Genomic DNA, 17,278 nt, shown 5'->3' with positions numbered 1-17,278 from the left:
GGTAACACTGCAAACAACTGGAATTCCAGAACACTTAATTGTGCTCAAATGGAACCTGTACAGAGACCAGGGGGCAGTCATTTGAACAGAACATCGGGATACAATGTGGATTAAAGTCAGGAAAGGTATGCATCAGGGTTGTATTCTTTCACCATATTTATCCAATCTGTATGCTGAGCAAATAATCTGAGAAGCTGGACTATATGAAGAAGAACTCGGCATCGGGATTGGAGGAAGACTCATTAAGAACTTATAATACGCAGATGACACAATCTTGCTTGCTGAAAAAAAAGAGGGCTTGAAGCACTTACTGATGAGGACCAAAGACCACAGCCTTTGGTATGGATTACACTTCAACATAAAGAAAACCAAAATCCTTACAACTGGATCAATAAGCAACATCACGATAAAGAGAGAAAAGATGGAAGTTGTCAAAGATTTCCTTTTACTTGGATACACAATCAATGCCCATGGAAGCAGCAGTCAAGAAATCAAATGACACATTGCATTGGGCAAATCTGTTGCAAAACACCTCTTTCAAATGTTAAAAAGCAAAGATGTCACCTTGAGGACTAAGGTGCACCTAGCCCAAGCCATGGTATTTTCAATAGCCTCCTATGCATGAGAAAGCCGGACAAAGAATAAGGAAGATGGAAAAACAATTGACCCATTTTAATTACGGTGTTGGTGAAGAATACTGAATATACCATGGACTGTCAGAAGAATGAACAAATCTGTCTTGGAAAAAGTACAGCCAGAATGCTCCACAGAAGGGAGGATAGCAAGACTTCATCTCACGTACTTTGGACGTGTTTTTAGGAGGGACCAGTCCTGGAGAAGGACATCATGCTTAGTGGAGGGTCAGTAAAAAGGAGGAAGACTCTCAATGAGATGGACTGACACAGTGGCTGCAACAATGGGCTCACACATAGCAAAAATTGTGAAGTGAGGATGGAGTAGGACTAGTCCATGTTTTGTTCTGTTGTACATAGGCTTGCTATGAGTCAGAACCAACTGAACAGCACTTAACAACAACTGACGAATGCTGCAGCACATAATTTGCCGATGTTATCATTCTCAGATATTCACTTGCAGATGTTCAAATATTGGATTTATAAAGACTCTGATAATAAAAGACAATAATAATGAAAACTAAAAAAAAAAAAAGAGGTATTCGACTTACGTCAGAGCCAACTTACGAGGGGGTCCTCAGAATGGAACCCCGTCGTAAGTCGGGGACTACCTGTATAATATAAAATTTGTCATTTTAACCATTTTTAATGTACAGTTCAGTTTAATGACATTCACAGTGTTGTACAACTATCACCACTATCTATTTCAAAAGCAGTAACTCCCCATTCCTCCCTTTCCCTAGCCCCTGGTAACCACTAATAAACTTTCGTCTTTATGCACTTGCCTATTATAGATATTTCATATAGGTGAGATCATAAAAAATGTGTCCATTTTTAAAAATCTGCTTCAAGGAGCAAAATTTTCCTGACAATAACCAAAAAGAATCTACATCATTAGATTAAAAAAAAACAAGGTATCATTTGATATTTGTAAAATTTTTATATACGCATGAAATTAATGATTAGTATAATCTTGGACATGTTACTGTAAACTTTATTTTACATGTTACTGTAGTTCATAGAATTTGTTGCTGCTGACATTCAATATCCTTTAGACCAGTGGTTTGGGACCAACAGTCACAGCGTCCCCTGGAAGCTTGTTAGAAATACAAATTCTCAGACCTTTTCCTAGGCCTGCTGAATCAGAATCTCTGAGCAATTTGTGTTTTAACAACCTCTCCAAGTGACCTCTGCACACTAAAGTTGGAAAAGGAATATATTAAAACACACTGCTCATTAAGCCTTCCTAGGCATATAAAATACAGAATGAGAACATCCAAATTCCTGTAAAAACAAATGAAACACATCTCTTAGCGCACAAGTGTTTGTAGGACAAAATAAGGTCAAGGTAAAAACCAGTATAAAGAAAAAGGAAACACAGTAATGCTCTTAATAGTGGCACGGAACAACTGTTCTTTGGGGATTCCATGTTCTCAAGAGAAAATATGTAATTATTTCTTTAAGAAAAACAGGCCATACTTATAACATTGTTGAAAATTATGAAATTTCCTACAAACTGATATTTAGTTTTAAAGCTTCAGTGATATATTTTAGGCTTCCATTTTTAAAAAAGGTTTTTTTTGATTTCATTTCCAATATTTACTAAGCCAGAAAAAAACTGATGTCCATACTTCCTCTTCCCATGTTTCCTCAGGCCTGCTCATACTTGACACAGGCCTTGCTAACTCTGCATTATTTAAAACTGATTACCTAGTTAATCGATGACCTGAGAAGAGCTAATGCCTCTTCTTTTTACTTTGTGCTGCCTACTTCTTGGCTATTTTATTATTTCAGATCAGTGTTCCTTAGCATCTGGGCTGACAAATAGGAAATAAAAACTCACAGCAGCCAGTTTTACTACCTGTCAGGTGTTATAAAAAGTATAATGGGGAGGGAGGCTGGAATTAATGGTTAAAATGAGAAATTTGAAGATTATCATAGTTCATATGCCACCTAGATGCCATTACCGACAAGAAGTGATCTGTTTATTCTTTTGTAAATTAAGTACAATAATGAAATTGGGTGCTACCACAGATGAAGTTCGAACAACTGTGTCTCAAAAAAAAAGCTTTGTTAAAAAAACACTGTTTGGTTGGGTTATATACTAAATGTCAATAAGGTAAAATGTGAGTTTTGGCTACTAGCTCATTGTGGAAAAAACTGACCACCCACAATTGCCAAGCAAATGTGGAACTTGTCCCATAGGTCTCTACCAGTCTTATAAAGGGAGCCAGCTGTGGCTAATGTGGGAGGAGTGGCCATTGGCTTTCCATATTATTCTTATTCTTGGCTCCTGGGTACCATCTGAGGGTTGGCAACATACCTTTAGGTTTGGTTCTGATTGCTCATTTTAGGTATCACTTGGTGAGTCCAGTTTTAGGACATATTGCTATATCATGACCACTTCCAAGAAGACCAGATTTGGCCAGAGAAAAGCACTGACTACAGACATTCAAATGGGGTTCGGCAGCTATCAGATCCTCCCACTAATATAAAAATTGTTCCTGAGTACCTTCATGCCCTGAAAAAGCAAAATACTGCACCAAAACTTGTGGGAATTACAAGAGTATTTGAAGAATCTAGGTGGCCAATTAAAATTCTTTGAGAAATGTTATTAAACATTTTTTAATTAGCTATTAATAATGTAAAATTTTATAATCCAAATGCCCAAATTTTCATCCAAAGTATATAAATTCAAAAACACATTCAAGGGACAAGGAACATTTGGAATGTTTCAGCATTTTCGTGAGTATGACTAATGTTCATGTACACGTCGGTTCGCCTGATATTATGCCTTTTATGCAATAGCTTCTAGGAAGCACTTCACAGATGTTCAAAATGTATCATTCTCTAAGTGCTCCTTTTCCCCTTCATAAAACTACATAAACATAAACCCAGGCCAGAAAATAGTTCAGGATCATTTTTATATGCTGTAGGTATAGAGACTGAGATCAGTTAAAACCATAATAGCATTCGTTTATTGAAGGCAGTGCCAGTTGTCATGGCAACACAATCCTTACAAATACAATGAAAAGACGGTAAATGTGAAAACCCAAAAATAGCCATTTCCTTGGAAAAATAGGGGAATGGCTGGAACAAACATCTAAATGCAAAGTAAAAAAGCCAATTATTTCAGTTTAAGTCAATTTCATGGTACCTGGAAGGGTCTGCGCATACTCTCTATAGGATGTTGATAACCATCATTATAAGACATAATCTCTACAATTCAAAAACAGGCTTGACTATTTTACATAATGATATTCTTTCACCATCCCTAAGAAATAGTAACCAGTTCATCACCACAGTCCTCTGGCCACTCCCACCAATGAGAAACGCTGAGGGGTCTAATCAGGATGGTGCCTGACGACATGTATTTATAGTACTTTCTGCCCCTGTCTATGTGATATGGCTGCCTCCCTAAAATTTGGGAAGATTAGCATCTTTGGAGTCCCCCATGAATGGTACCCCATATTACCCTCTACCTCACCCCTGCTTTACCTGTCAAAATGCTTCAACGAAACATAGAAACATAGTGGGGGAACAACATGGACAAATACCTTTATAAAAGAGAACCACAATCTTCTGAAAGGCTTTCATGAAATGGATGTTGTCATAACAATATTCCTGAACCTTCTGGAGGAGAATCAGCTCTGACTGACCTTGGGAGCTGAACACAGCCAGTAGGGGAGCATATTGCTAGAAAAGAAGTGAGGGGGGGTATAAAAACCATTACGTGCATGGGAGGAATCATAACATTAATCTAGACATTTGCTTATAAAACATTCACTGTTATTATGTCCAATCAAAATAAATTCTTTTTATCCTAGGATCTTAACAGATTTCTATTGTATTCACTAAAGGAAGAGACCAAATACGAGATTCTGACTATCAAAGATGATAGTTGCTGTGCCTAGGCTAATGGATATTGTGAAAATGAGGTAGAGTGAGGTTATCTGAGGTTGCTATGAGGCCTTCAGTATCTATGGAATGTGACTGTGCCATTTGATCCTTATGTCTTTGTTCTTTTGTTCCCTTTGCCGCAAAAGTTGTTCCCTTCCAGGCACTGACATATATCCATTGTTTTAAGACTTACTCAGTTCAACACTTCTCTCTCCCTAGGAGCCTTCCCTGATCAATTTAACCTGCACAGTTCAGTCACTACTCTGTTCTCATAAACACTGAGTTGTTTAACTTATATTCTACCTAGTCTTAACTTTCCAATTCAAGAGTAAATTCTGAAGGAAGGAATGATCTAAGTCTCTCACTTATCTTAATATAGTTGTACAGGCAGAAGGCAATTAATAAAAGCAAAAACATATACTACCATGCAGAAAAAAAACACACAATTTACACAATCATTTGATTTCTTCTACCACTTAGATACTTTTCAAATTCTCATGTCAGTTTTTGGTTTACTTAAAAAAAAAAAAAAATGTTCACTAGGAATTTTTCTCATATAGAACAGAAAGAAAGGCAATAAAAAAGACTCTACATGACTACCATATTTTACCCAAATAACCCGTGCTTTCTGTGTCTGTTTGTTGGCTGCGCCCCCTTGCCCCGTGAGGTATTTTTGTAAGCATGCTATGTGAATAGTTTTTTATAGCAACACGTAGAAGAGGATTGGCATGGCAGTGCTTGTGAGGGTGCCTCGTGGGGGGAGAGTGTGGCTGGCAAACAAAAGCAGAAGGTGTGCGTTACCTGCATAAAAAAATATGATACTCTGTGGGTTTACTAAAAATTTTTTAAAAATAAGAACTTATCTCTACATATTTCAGAGGCTCTCATATCTGAAACATTTTGAGTAGGAGCAATTTTGAAATTAAAACAAAATTAGGAAATATATGTTTGGCCTGAGTCTTGGGGGAATTGCAGCAGGAAGCCATTTGTCATACTCTTCAGAGCTGGGGTTGGCCTGACTGCTGAGACAGGTCCTTGTTACCTTCAGGTGCTTGAGGGCTTGCTCTGCAACAAGTTCCTCCTTCTTGTTCCATTCAACAGCATTCATGATACAGGTCCACAGAAGTCCAATCACTGCTGTTTCTGGAAGATCATTCCTCTTCATTTCTTCTTTAATATAGAGCACCACCTAATAGTCATCAAAAAAGGGGTCAGAGAGTAACAAGCAGATGGAGAGTTCCCCAGTCACTGCATGGCCAGTAAAGGATTTGGAGGAGATAAATATCTGCTCAGTTCCTCCCTTCCAAGTATGAATTCTCAGATTGCAAGAAGGAGGAAAAACACAATGATTTGTTCTCAAAGCAGATTTATTTTTAGTCCAAAAATTAATAGGCTTAGTTCCGCTCAGGAACTGCTGGATAACATGGAGGGAGAAAGAATCTTTGTTTCCTAGGCGTTATTCTTCTACATGCAGAAACCCCTTTGAGTCCAGCAGAGTAGGGATATTTGAACAAGTTTCACTTCCTTGAGGTTTGAAAAAGGCAATAGAGCCATATAATTTTTACCTCCCTCCTTCAATTTTAAAGTCTTAGGTTTATATAAGCCCATTCTCCATAATTCATGCTTTATCACTTTGGATGATCCTCAAGCCCCATCTCAGTAAAAAGTTAATTTATAAATAAACAGCAAAGTGCAAACGGAAATTTTTCATTTGATACATATCAATTCAGCAAAACTCAGAAGGCTATTTTCCCCTTAGAATTTAAATATGCAAATTCATCCTAAAATCTGACAGCATGGAATATTTGTCTGCTCAAGCTACATCTCTTATAGTAAATTTGTTTGGAATGCTTTTTCCCTTTGAAATAAGATTACATATAGATGTTGGATATTCATAAGTGATTAAAAATCATAATTTATCTCAATTACACCACGTTGTAAATACTACCTTTTTTTCCCTTTTCTTAGTGAAAACATATTGTTTCCTTTACTTTAGGCTTGGGTTGCTGGCTGGGAAAACCTGCAGATAAAGGCGACTTCTCTGTATCCAAAAACAACAAAATGGTTTCCACCACCCAGAAAATGTTCACGTTCTTGCTTGTAGGAATTTATCCTTCTTGCTGACCTTAATGCCATGAGACTGTGGGACAGTTGTTCCTTTAACACCTCCATCTGCTAGACACTATCAGTCTGGTGTTCTCCAGCTTTAAACCACATGATGTGCCCCAAGGGCTCAGAGCACACGGACGGGGGAGAGGGTCACAGGCTTAGGAGTGAGTGGCAAAAGGAGAGGATTCTACAAGTCCATTTTTAGACTGCCATGTAAAAGCTTTTTTAAGTTTGGATAGGAAGTTTTCTCCAGGCATGTGTGCTAAATCAAAACAAAATAAAATAGAATACTATCATAACTCTACAAACTGATGCAGTGTTTACATGATGGGGATATACAACTATTGGGGATGGGAGCAAATAAGCTACTGGTCTAATTGGTCCTTTCTCATGAATGAATTCAAAATCATCAAATTTTGCTTCTTCAAATTAAAAAAAAGAAAACAAAAACACTTGCACATGCATACCCAGTTGGGCTGCTAACCAAAAGCCCGGCAGTTCAAATCCACTAGGTGCTCCTTGGAAATCCTTTGGGGCAGTTCTACTCTGTCCTATAGGGTCACTATGAGTTGGAATCAACTCAATGGCAACAGGCTTATTTTATTTTTTTAAATGTATACCCAGTGATGTACAAAATACTCAGTGTTGATTTCAAACACTAGTCAAATGCTTAACCATGTTATATACTCTGCAACAAAGTAGAAGTATATAATAAAGTATTCTGATAGTGGATGGTCAAATCTATTTAACAGATGAAATATTTTGATAATCACAGGAGCCTGGTAAAATAAGTCATTTGTTTGAAAATAATCGTTAATTTCTGGAACACTCTAGAATATAATAAAATGGAAGATTTTGAATCAATACTTTGCCACTGAGCTAATTTAAACGGTAGGAAAATGCAGATAAAGTTCATAGCAATCAATATAAAGGAAATCTCCTGAAGGGAGAGAAAACTTGTGGTACACAACCTATATGATTTTTCCCATCCTAGTGTATTGCAGTGATGTCTGCCCACCTCCTTGATCGGGCATTCCTGAGAAAGTCGCTCCTGGAGCTCCTTCTGGAGTTCCTTCCTGGTGCCCAGGGACTGCTGGACTCGGAGGAAGTCGGAAAGCTCCTTCAGACCTGCATCAGTGAAGTATTTGGCAAAATGATCCACACTCTGTCTGTTAACTGGAAAGAGTTCCTGAAAGAGAAAAAAAAAAAAGACAGTCATTAGACAAACTAGACTATACAAATTTCAGCAAGCATAAAGGAAGGCATTTTCATATTAAAATATCAGCAAGCATAAAGGAAGGCACTTTCATATTAAAATAGCACTTAGAATATTTCATATTTAGAAGAAAGAACAAGGCCTTATTATGAAAAGGATAAATCTCTTGTGCTTTTTAATTCAGCATTTGTTAAGTATCCTCTAAAATTAGGTAGTTCAACAAAGAAAGGGGGGGAAAAAAAGCTAAGCAACTTAGATAAACCAGACTTTGCTCATCTTTGAACCATTATTTCCTTGTTCTTTTGTTTTAATCAAGTATAGCCTAAGTAAATACAGAACTAAATTTGCTAAATCAAATGCAAATGACAAGAAAATAGCTTTGAATAATGTCTGAATTGTTTTCTTGTAAATGACAAGAACAAAATGAAATAATTAGATAATCACACTGTTTTTCCTTAATTATGAGTTAACAGACAAAAATTGGTTTAAGTAATGCTGAAATGATTTGAGATAATATTAGAAAAAACAACTGACTATCATCATCTCAAGGACCTTTATTCACATTCGGAGAAAATTCTATTATTCTAAAATAGCAGCATAGGAGCTAAAGAGAATTTTGTTATATATGTTAATAATGGTGGCTCTCAATTAAGTTTACAGCAGATGTCTAATCTAAACTCATCCTGCCAACCCTTTCATTTATTACATAACTCTCATGGAAGGAAAAAAAAGAGCAATAGACACTGACTGTTCTCATATTTTTACCTCATTTCCATCTCACCCTGCACAGCTTGGCAGAGTCTCAGTAACACTTAGTCATGTTCTAATCTTGAGTGAGTTCAATACTCAGCTAAAAATTAAGGAATTTTCTTTTTTTATTGTTAGGTGCTGTCCAGTCAGTTCGGACTCATAGCGACCCTATGTACAACAGAACGAAACACTGCCTGGTCCTGTGCCATCCTCACAATCATTGCTATGTTCGAATCCATTGTTGCAGCCACTGTGTCAATCCATCTTGTTGAGGGTCTTCCTCTTTTTCCCTGCCCTCTACTAAGTACGATATCCTTCTCCGGGGTCTGGTCCCTCCTGATAACATGTCCAAAGTACATGAGACGAAGTCTTGCCATCCTCCCTTTTAAGGAGCATTCTGGCTGTACTTCTTCCAAGACAGATGTGTTCGTTCTTCTGGCAGCCCACGGTATATTCAATATTCTTCACCAACACCATTATTCGAAGTCATCAATTATACCTCAGCCTTCCTTATTCATTTTCCAGCTTTCACATGCATATGGGGTGATTGAAAACACCATGGCTTGGTTCAGGTGCACCTTAGTCCTCAAGGTGACATCTTTGTTTTTTAACAATTTGAAGAGGACTTTTGCAACAGGTTTGGCCAATACCTCAAATGATTTCTTGACTGCTGCTTCCATGGGTGTTGATTGTGGATTAAAGTAAAATGAAAACCCTGACAACTTCAATATTTTCTCCAACTATCATGATGTTGCTTACTGGTCCAGTGGTGAGGATTTTTGCTTTCTTTATGTTAAGGTGTAATCCATATTGAAGGCTGTAGTCTTTGATCTTTATCAGTAAGTGCTTCAAGTCTTCTTTGCTTTCAGCAAACACGGTTGTGTCACCTGCATATCGTAGTTTCTTAATGAGTTTTCCTCCAATGCTGATGCTGTGTTCTTCATATAGTCCAGCTTCTCAAATTATTTGCTCAGCACACAGACTAAATAAGTATGGTGAAAGGATACAACACTGACACATACCTCTCCTGATTTTAAACCATGCAGTATCCTCTTGTTCTTTCTGAACAACTGCCTCTAGGTCTGTGCATAGGTTCCACATGAGCACAATTAAGTGTTCTGGAATTCCCACTCTTTACAATGTTATCCATAATTTGTTATGATCTACACAGTTGTCAGTAAAACATAGGTAAACATCTTTCTGGTACTCTCTGCTTTCAGGCAAGATCCGTCTGATATCAGCAATGATATCCCTCGTCCCATGTCCTCTTTCTGAATCCAGTTTGAATTTCTGGAAGTTCCTGGTTGTTGTACTGCTGCAACCATTTTTTAATTATCTTCAGCAAAATTTTACATGCATGTGATACTAATGGTATTGTTTGATAATTTCTGCACTCTTTTGGATCACCTTTCTTTGTAATAGGCATATATATGGATCTCTTCCAGTCAGTTGGTCAGGTAGCTGTTTTCCAAATTTCTTGGCATGGATGAGTGAGCACCTCCAGTGCTATATCCATTTGTTGAAACATCTCAATTGGTATTATGTCAATTCCCGGAGCCTTGTTTTTTGCCAATGCCTTCAGTGCAGCTTGGACTTCTTCCTTCAGTATCTTTGGATCTTGATCATATGCTACCTCCTGAAATGGTTGAATGTTGACCAATTCTTTTTGGTACAGGGACTATGTGTATTTGTTCCATCTTCTTTTCATACTTCCTGCATTACGCAATTTTTTGCCCATAGAATTCTTCAGTATTGCAACTTGAGGCTTGAATTTTTTCTTCAGTTCTTTTAGCTTGAGAAGTGCTGAATGTGTTCTTCTCTTTTGGTTTTCTAACTGCAGGTTTTTGCACATTTCATTATAACACTTTACTTTGTCTTCTCAAGTTGCCCTACCCAGCTTGGCAAAGTCTCAGTAACACTTAGTCATGTCCTAATCCTGAGTGAGTTCAACACTCAACTAAGAAATTAAGGAATTTTCATAGCTCTCACATTTTTCAGACTGCTGCAGTCTAAAAAATAGATCCATACTTTCACATTGTTATGTTTACATATATATGGCCAATGGGTGGGTGGCTCCAATAAAAATCTTGGTAGAATGACCTGTAATGGGTTTGTCATCATGTGTAGGGGCACAGCTTGAGGGCTTCTACATCATGACCCAGATTTGAATATTCTACATATCTCATCTCATAATTTTCCTGGTTAAGACATGAATTTCAAAATGTCAGAACAGAGTTGCTGGGAGCAGCTATCAAATATACTTTCATGTTAAAGCAAATACTTTATATCAGACAGAAATTTTGCCACTGATATTTGTGCTATTACTCAAGGGACCTTCCAATTTGGGAGGCAGAGAACTAATTTCATGGAGTTTCTTCTATGAATCAAGATCTACTGAGCACTTCCCTCCTAATAACCATGTAAAGTAGAAATTTTTTTTAAATGATAAACTAAGTTTCAACAAGGTTAAGCACCTTGACCCAAATTATGCAGTCAGAAATATTTAAGACTCCAAAGCCAATGGTTATTCCACTACTCCACGCTGGTACTCAGGATTTTATTTAATAAGATTTTGACTGCAGATTTTGATCTAAAGTTATATTTAGAGCAATATGTCATCCAACATGTTGTTGTTGTGTGCCGTTGAGTCAATTCTGACTCATAGAGACCCTATAGGACAGAGCAGAACTGTCCCCATAGTGTGCCCTAGGCTTTCATCTTTACAGGAACAGATCACCAGGTCTTTTCTTTCGCAGAGCCGCTGGTGGGTTCAAACCACCCAACTTTCAGTTAGCAGCCGAGTGCTTAACCATTGTGCTATCAAGGCTCCTTAACCAACATATTACTCGTGGTTTATTAGTGAACTATATTCAAAGTTCTTAAGGATGGTGTATTGAATATAGCAAAAATTATTATTCAGTTAAACCAAGGCAGAGTCAGTCTAAATCATCATGCCTTTCTCTGACTTGGTTTACATTTGTTAGAAAAGCCCTACCCTGCTATAAGCCTCCATCATTTCTCCCCTAGATTATATCTCCCCTTTCTGCCATTGCTCCATTGTCTATTCCCAATGCAACAGCCAATCTTGTTAAAACCCAGTGTCACATTACGCACACTCTGCAGAGAGTCCTTCAAAAGCTTCCCGTATCACCCAGAGTAAAAGTCATAGTCCCTTAATGATATGGTTCTGCTACCTCACTGAACTGATCTACACTTTTCCTCTTATCCACTCTCCTCTTACTGTGCCCACACTGCCATGCATGCTCCTACCTCAAGGCCTGTGCATTTGTTGCTCCTGCGCCTGGAACACACTTCCCCTAGATATTTACATGGCTCACGTCAAGTCTATACAAATATCAACTTATCAGAGAGGCCCTCCCTGACCACTGAAATTTGCATCCCACACTGACACTCCTTAGCTCTTCCCCACTTCACTTTTTCTCCACGGCACTTCCCCCCTTTTATTATAAGATTTATTTTATTTGCTTATTTAGTTTATTGCTTGTTCCCCTGCAGTAGACATAGTCTCACATTTCCTAAGATTCTTTAACTTTATCACTGCCATTAATTTACACACCAAAGATTAAAATAGAAAAAAGATTACGTAGAAATAAAAGGTACGTTCATCTAATTTGACACAGACCTCAGTATTTTGGTCACGTGTTACAGAGCAGGTATTGCCAAAGCCACGACAGAAGCACCAAGCAAACACACAACCCTTTGGGCAGGCAATACTTACAAGCAGCCTTTTGTCTATGTTGGCTTTTCTCAAAGAAGAGGTAACAGAGTTGGCATCTTTTTCTGCCATCCATGCTTTAAAAAGCTTGACAGCAAAGGAGGCCGCAATGCCTGTTTGAAATAAAAAAAGAGAGTTTCATTCCTTTGAGAAGCAAAAACATATGTGATGATGCCTAAGAACATTTTCTACTAGGTTTCCTGAAACAGGTAAATAGGTAAAAGATCTGACTTAGTACAAAGAAAGAATGGCTAGTCCTCTAGACAGAGTTCAATTATTTTCATTATTCAAAAGAGGAATTTTCATTAAAAATTAAAATATTTTTTCAAAGTTGGACTTCCTGATTATTCAAACTTGGCATAATTATAAACGTTTGTTTTTTTTCTTTTTACTTTAGTCAAAAAACAGGTTCAAAGCCCAGTCTTTTCCAGTGCTTCACCTTGTAGTATACCAATGGTTCACGTTTATAATACAGACCCGAAGGCCCTACAAAACTGAAATGTCAATGTATGTCCACGAATTTGCTGATAAATGATCCTGGTAAGAGAACAATAATAGTGGCAGATAAAAGTATAGTTACAAATGAATATGCACCATTTACTTTACAGTTTCACCCTTTGTAAAAAAAAAAAAAAAAAAAAAATTCTTGAGTTAAGCTATAAAAACACCAAGGCTATTTCAAGTTTAACTCTTTTCTGGATATTTTTAAAGAGGTTATTAAGGAATCTATGTTAGTCAAGAAATTATTCGATCATATAGCCATATTTACATTATGAGTTATTTCCAAAAGCAAATAATCAGAAAACTAGTAGATGGTTCTTCTGTAAATACTTCACATTTCTAAATTAATGTTGCATTTATTTAATGAAAGTTAAGGTGTACCTGAAATATTAAACTAATTTTTCTGAATAGACGGCTTCACTGTTATTGGTGGCCTACCAAAAAGCCAAACCAGTTATTGCCGAGTCAATTCCAACTCATGTCAACCCCATGTGTGCAAAGTAGAACTGTGCTCCATAGGGTTTTCAAGGCTGTGACATTTTGGAAGCAGATTGCCAGGACTAACCTTTCAATTAGTAGCAGAATGCTTTATTATTTACCCTCTATTTCCCTTTCTTCCACCCTGGTGGCACAGTGGTTAAGAGCTATGGCTGCTAACCAAAAGGTCAGCAGTTTGAATATACCAGCCGATCCTTGGTAACCCTACTGGACAGTTCTGTTCTGTCCTATAAGGTTGCTGTAAGTCAGAATAGACTTGATGGCAATGGGTAAGAGGATTCTTGTTTTGTTTAGCTAGGTAACTGATTAGTCTAAGTAAATTCTGGTATCCCTTCCTTCTCAGTGACCTCAGATTAGGCGCATCTGCCCATGGCATTCCCCTGGCAACTGGTACTGGGCCAGAGTTGGTCATGTGGCCTATGTCAGCCAATCAGCTGAAGGAAAGATAAAAATCTAATGTTGAGAAGAAGTGCTCTCCCATTGAACTTAGACAGGTAAGTATATGCCATAACTGTACCAGCAGACATCTTATAATGACTAGGGGAACCATCCTTGGAATGAAATTGATGCAATGAATGGTAATGGGGAAAACATGAGTCTTAAATGATATTGTTGCTTACATGTGTATAGATTGAACTGTGTCCCCCCAAAATATGTGTTGTAAATCCTAACCTCTATGCCTGTGGTTAGAGTCCTGGTGGTGCAGTGGTTAAGAGTGCAGCTGCTAACCAAAGGTCAGCAGTTTGAATCCATCAGCTGCTCCTTGGAAACCCTATGGTGGGCAGGTCAACTCTTATTATGGGGCTGCTATGATTTGGAATCGACTGGAGGGCAACAGGTTTGGTTTTTTGGTCTATGCCGGTGGTTAGTGAGTCACAGTGGTGCAGTGGTTAAAGCACTAGGATGTTAATTAAAAGGTCAGCAGTTCGAATCCACCAGCTGCTCCACAGGAGAAAGATGTAACAGTGTGCTTCTGTAAAGATTTACAGCCTAGGAAACCCTATGTGATAGTTCTACTCTGTTCTATAGGGTTGTTATGAGTGAGAACCGACTGGACAGCAGTGGATTTCGTTTTGGTTTGTATGCCTGTAGTTATAATTCCATTTGGTAATCGATTGTCTTTCTTATACTAATGAGACAGGATTAGTTTTGGGTATATAATTTTATATTTTGAGATATAAGACAGACTATTTTAAATACAAGCTAGCAAGCAGAGATGGGGGAAGACACATGCCAATTCACATGAAGATCAGCCAGGAGCAGAAGCTCAGAAGAGACAAGGACCTTCCTTCAGAGCTGACAGAGAGAGAAAGCCTTCCCTTAGAGCTGGCACCGCTAGATAACTAAGATACCCTGAAAACTGACCTCTTTTTTTTATTTATTGTTATGTAAGCCAATTTGAGTCAGGTCTTCCAGGTACTGGCAGGTAAAAACATTTAGCTGATACATAACTTACCCAGACATCAACTCTGCCTAGTTTTCTTCTCTTGAATAGCAGAGAAATTGAGTAAATAATAATAATAATACGGCTACAACAACAAACATACGTTATGAGCAGGAGAATTTCATGTTATCAACTTTTTAACATGGATTTAAAAAAATATCATTAGTTCAGAAAATCAATGTAAATTTAGATTCATCTGTATAATCAAATGTGGCATATCAATGAAAACAAACCAAATGTAATTAGACCTGAAATTATAGTGAACCTAATTTAAAAGTGATTTGGGATCAAAATTATTGCTATCAGGAAAGCAGAGAGTAGCTAACTTAAGTAATTAAAATTAAAGTAACAGTAGGCTGGATTCTGTGTTGTAAGCAAAAAAAGAGAAATAAAATACGCTTGAAACTAAAAAACAAAACTTGTTGCCATCAAGTCGATTCTGATTCCCCTAGGAAGCCAAAATCTAGACTTGAAACTATCACCTTTAATGAAAACTGGTTTTTGGTGGGGGGTTTGGGAAATTTCTTTGTAGTTACTCGTCTACTGAGTGGGAAAATTCCATCCTCCTTGAGCATTTGCTGAATCCGTGGTTTGGGGGAAAAGCGTAGTTTCTTAATCCTCTCCTATTTAGGAAACAGGAGTTTAAGCCTGTAGTTTCTAAAGATGGTGGAGGATAAGAAAAAAACCTTCCGCAGGCTATTTCCACAGCAAAGCATATCTTTCTCCTTCCTTTTCCCATAACATTGAATTATGAAAATTACCAAACACACAGAAAAGTTGACTAAATTGAGCAGTGAACACTCATATGCTAACCAACTAGATCCTACAACTGTTAACATTTTGCTACATTTGTTTTATCACGTATCTATCCAACTGGTCATTCAATTTTCGAAACATTTCAAAGGAAGTTACAGACATCACTTGAGCTTTTAACATAACTAGAAAGGCAATTATTCTCCATTATGACCAGGATTATCTAATTTTTGTTTACAGTTTATATTCTACATTGTTTTCCTGAGTGTTAAAATGGCTAATGACGTAAATAAGACGTGTGAAGTCACATGAATTTCCTTCAGGGAAACACATTAAAATGTTATAATATTCACAACAAACTAATAACGAAGTGTCTGAAATGCCACAAATCTGAGCTATTTTAAGCCCCAAACTATGGAGACTCTAAATAACATCCTTTGACTCTAGATTTACTTTTTCTTTTTTTTCTCAGCCACAAGAAAACTATAGCCCCTTTTACTACAGGCCTGAATGAGGCTAGGATTCCACACATGTAGGAGGAAAATTTTTTAAGTTCTCAGGAAAAAAAAAAAAAAAAAAACCCAGATATTCTCACAAAAGCCCTTTTAATTTATTTTTAAGGAAAAATAACTCCCTGTTTTGTGCTGCATTGTAATTTGAATATCATTATCTTCCTACAAGAAAGCAGCCCACATTTATTTTATTCTATAGCTAAGTCACTGCATGAATGCCTGTCAAACTCTTCATGCCTTAAAATTAAAGCGACACTCTTTTTTTGATACAGTGGCCATGCCTTCTTTCTAAAACTGAGAGGATAGGATCAAAATGAACATCTGAGTAAAAGTTTCCCCAGGTCTCAGAGGTACCAATTTAGAGAGTGTGCCCCAACCAGGGATAAGCACCCACATTGGGGACATTTGAAAATGTGAAGGGGCATTTTTGATTGTTACAATGAATGAGGAGTACTCCAGGCTAGCATTTAGTGTCTGGGGGTAAAAAGGTTAAATGCCCCACAAAGCACAGAACAGTCCTGTACAATGAAGAATTGTTCCTACAAACTGTTCTAGTAGCATCTAATTTGTGCTGGTTTGGATCAGATCAAGTTCAAGGCACTGGACTGAGGCATTGAGTCTTCTGCCAAATATTTTAATGTTATTACTCTTTATGTGTCTGCATATAGATGTACATATTTCTTTTTTCTATTTTCTTCTGATAAAAATGTACACTCATTTATAATTTGAAGGAACATCTATACACACATACATATATTCTCTTATGTGGAAATGGGTTTCCAGTATTTTCCTAACTATGGCTTTACATTTCTTGTTACATCTGACAGGTAAGAAAATGTGAGTGTAATTACCTTCTTTGACTAAGCTGTCAGTGAAGAGACTGGTGAGGATGGTGGCAGGAAGGGTGCCATTGCCCAGCAGGATCCCCGATAGCATTGCCAACTTCGTCTGCTCTGTTTCAGAAAAGGCTTTAAGGAAGAGGAGAAGCTGTGGGTCAAACAAAAGAAACCATGTCTATAAAGCAAAGATCTAAAGCAGGAAAATAACACACAGAATGTTCTTCCATTACCAGATGGTACACAACTAGCATGTCACATTCAAAGCATACTTATTAGTCACTGAAAACATATAAATATGTTCGATTATAAATTGGATGCTAAGGAAAGTGACCTTATCAAGCATCATTCCTTCCTTCTAAGTTCTCACATGTCTAAGTTCTAATGTTAC

General features: G+C 37.4%; 1 protein-coding gene across 2 annotated transcripts in view; it reads right to left on the bottom strand.

Annotated features, from left to right (window-relative positions):
- The window catches only part of BZW2 (basic leucine zipper and W2 domains 2), a 92,233-nt gene that overhangs the window by 22,825 nt on the left and 52,130 nt on the right, over positions 1–17,278 (bottom strand). For both annotated transcript variants that reach the window (XM_049893274.1, XM_049893275.1), the window contains exons 6-10: positions 16,903–17,038; positions 12,347–12,456; positions 7,660–7,830; positions 5,575–5,721; positions 4,190–4,328 (exon numbers count right to left, since the gene is read on the bottom strand). In XM_049893274.1, coding sequence (XP_049749231.1) covers positions 4,190–4,328; positions 5,575–5,721; positions 7,660–7,830; positions 12,347–12,456; positions 16,903–17,038 — 703 coding nt within the window. The remainder of the gene's footprint in view (positions 1–4,189; positions 4,329–5,574; positions 5,722–7,659; positions 7,831–12,346; positions 12,457–16,902; positions 17,039–17,278) is intronic.

The sequence above is a fragment of the Elephas maximus genome, chromosome 8 (genome assembly GCF_024166365.1).
Source record: "Elephas maximus indicus isolate mEleMax1 chromosome 8, mEleMax1 primary haplotype, whole genome shotgun sequence".
Classification (NCBI taxonomy): Eukaryota; Metazoa; Chordata; class Mammalia; order Proboscidea; family Elephantidae; genus Elephas; species Elephas maximus.
Note: the sequence above shows the minus strand (reverse complement) of the source record. Positions and strands in the feature narration are given on the sequence as shown.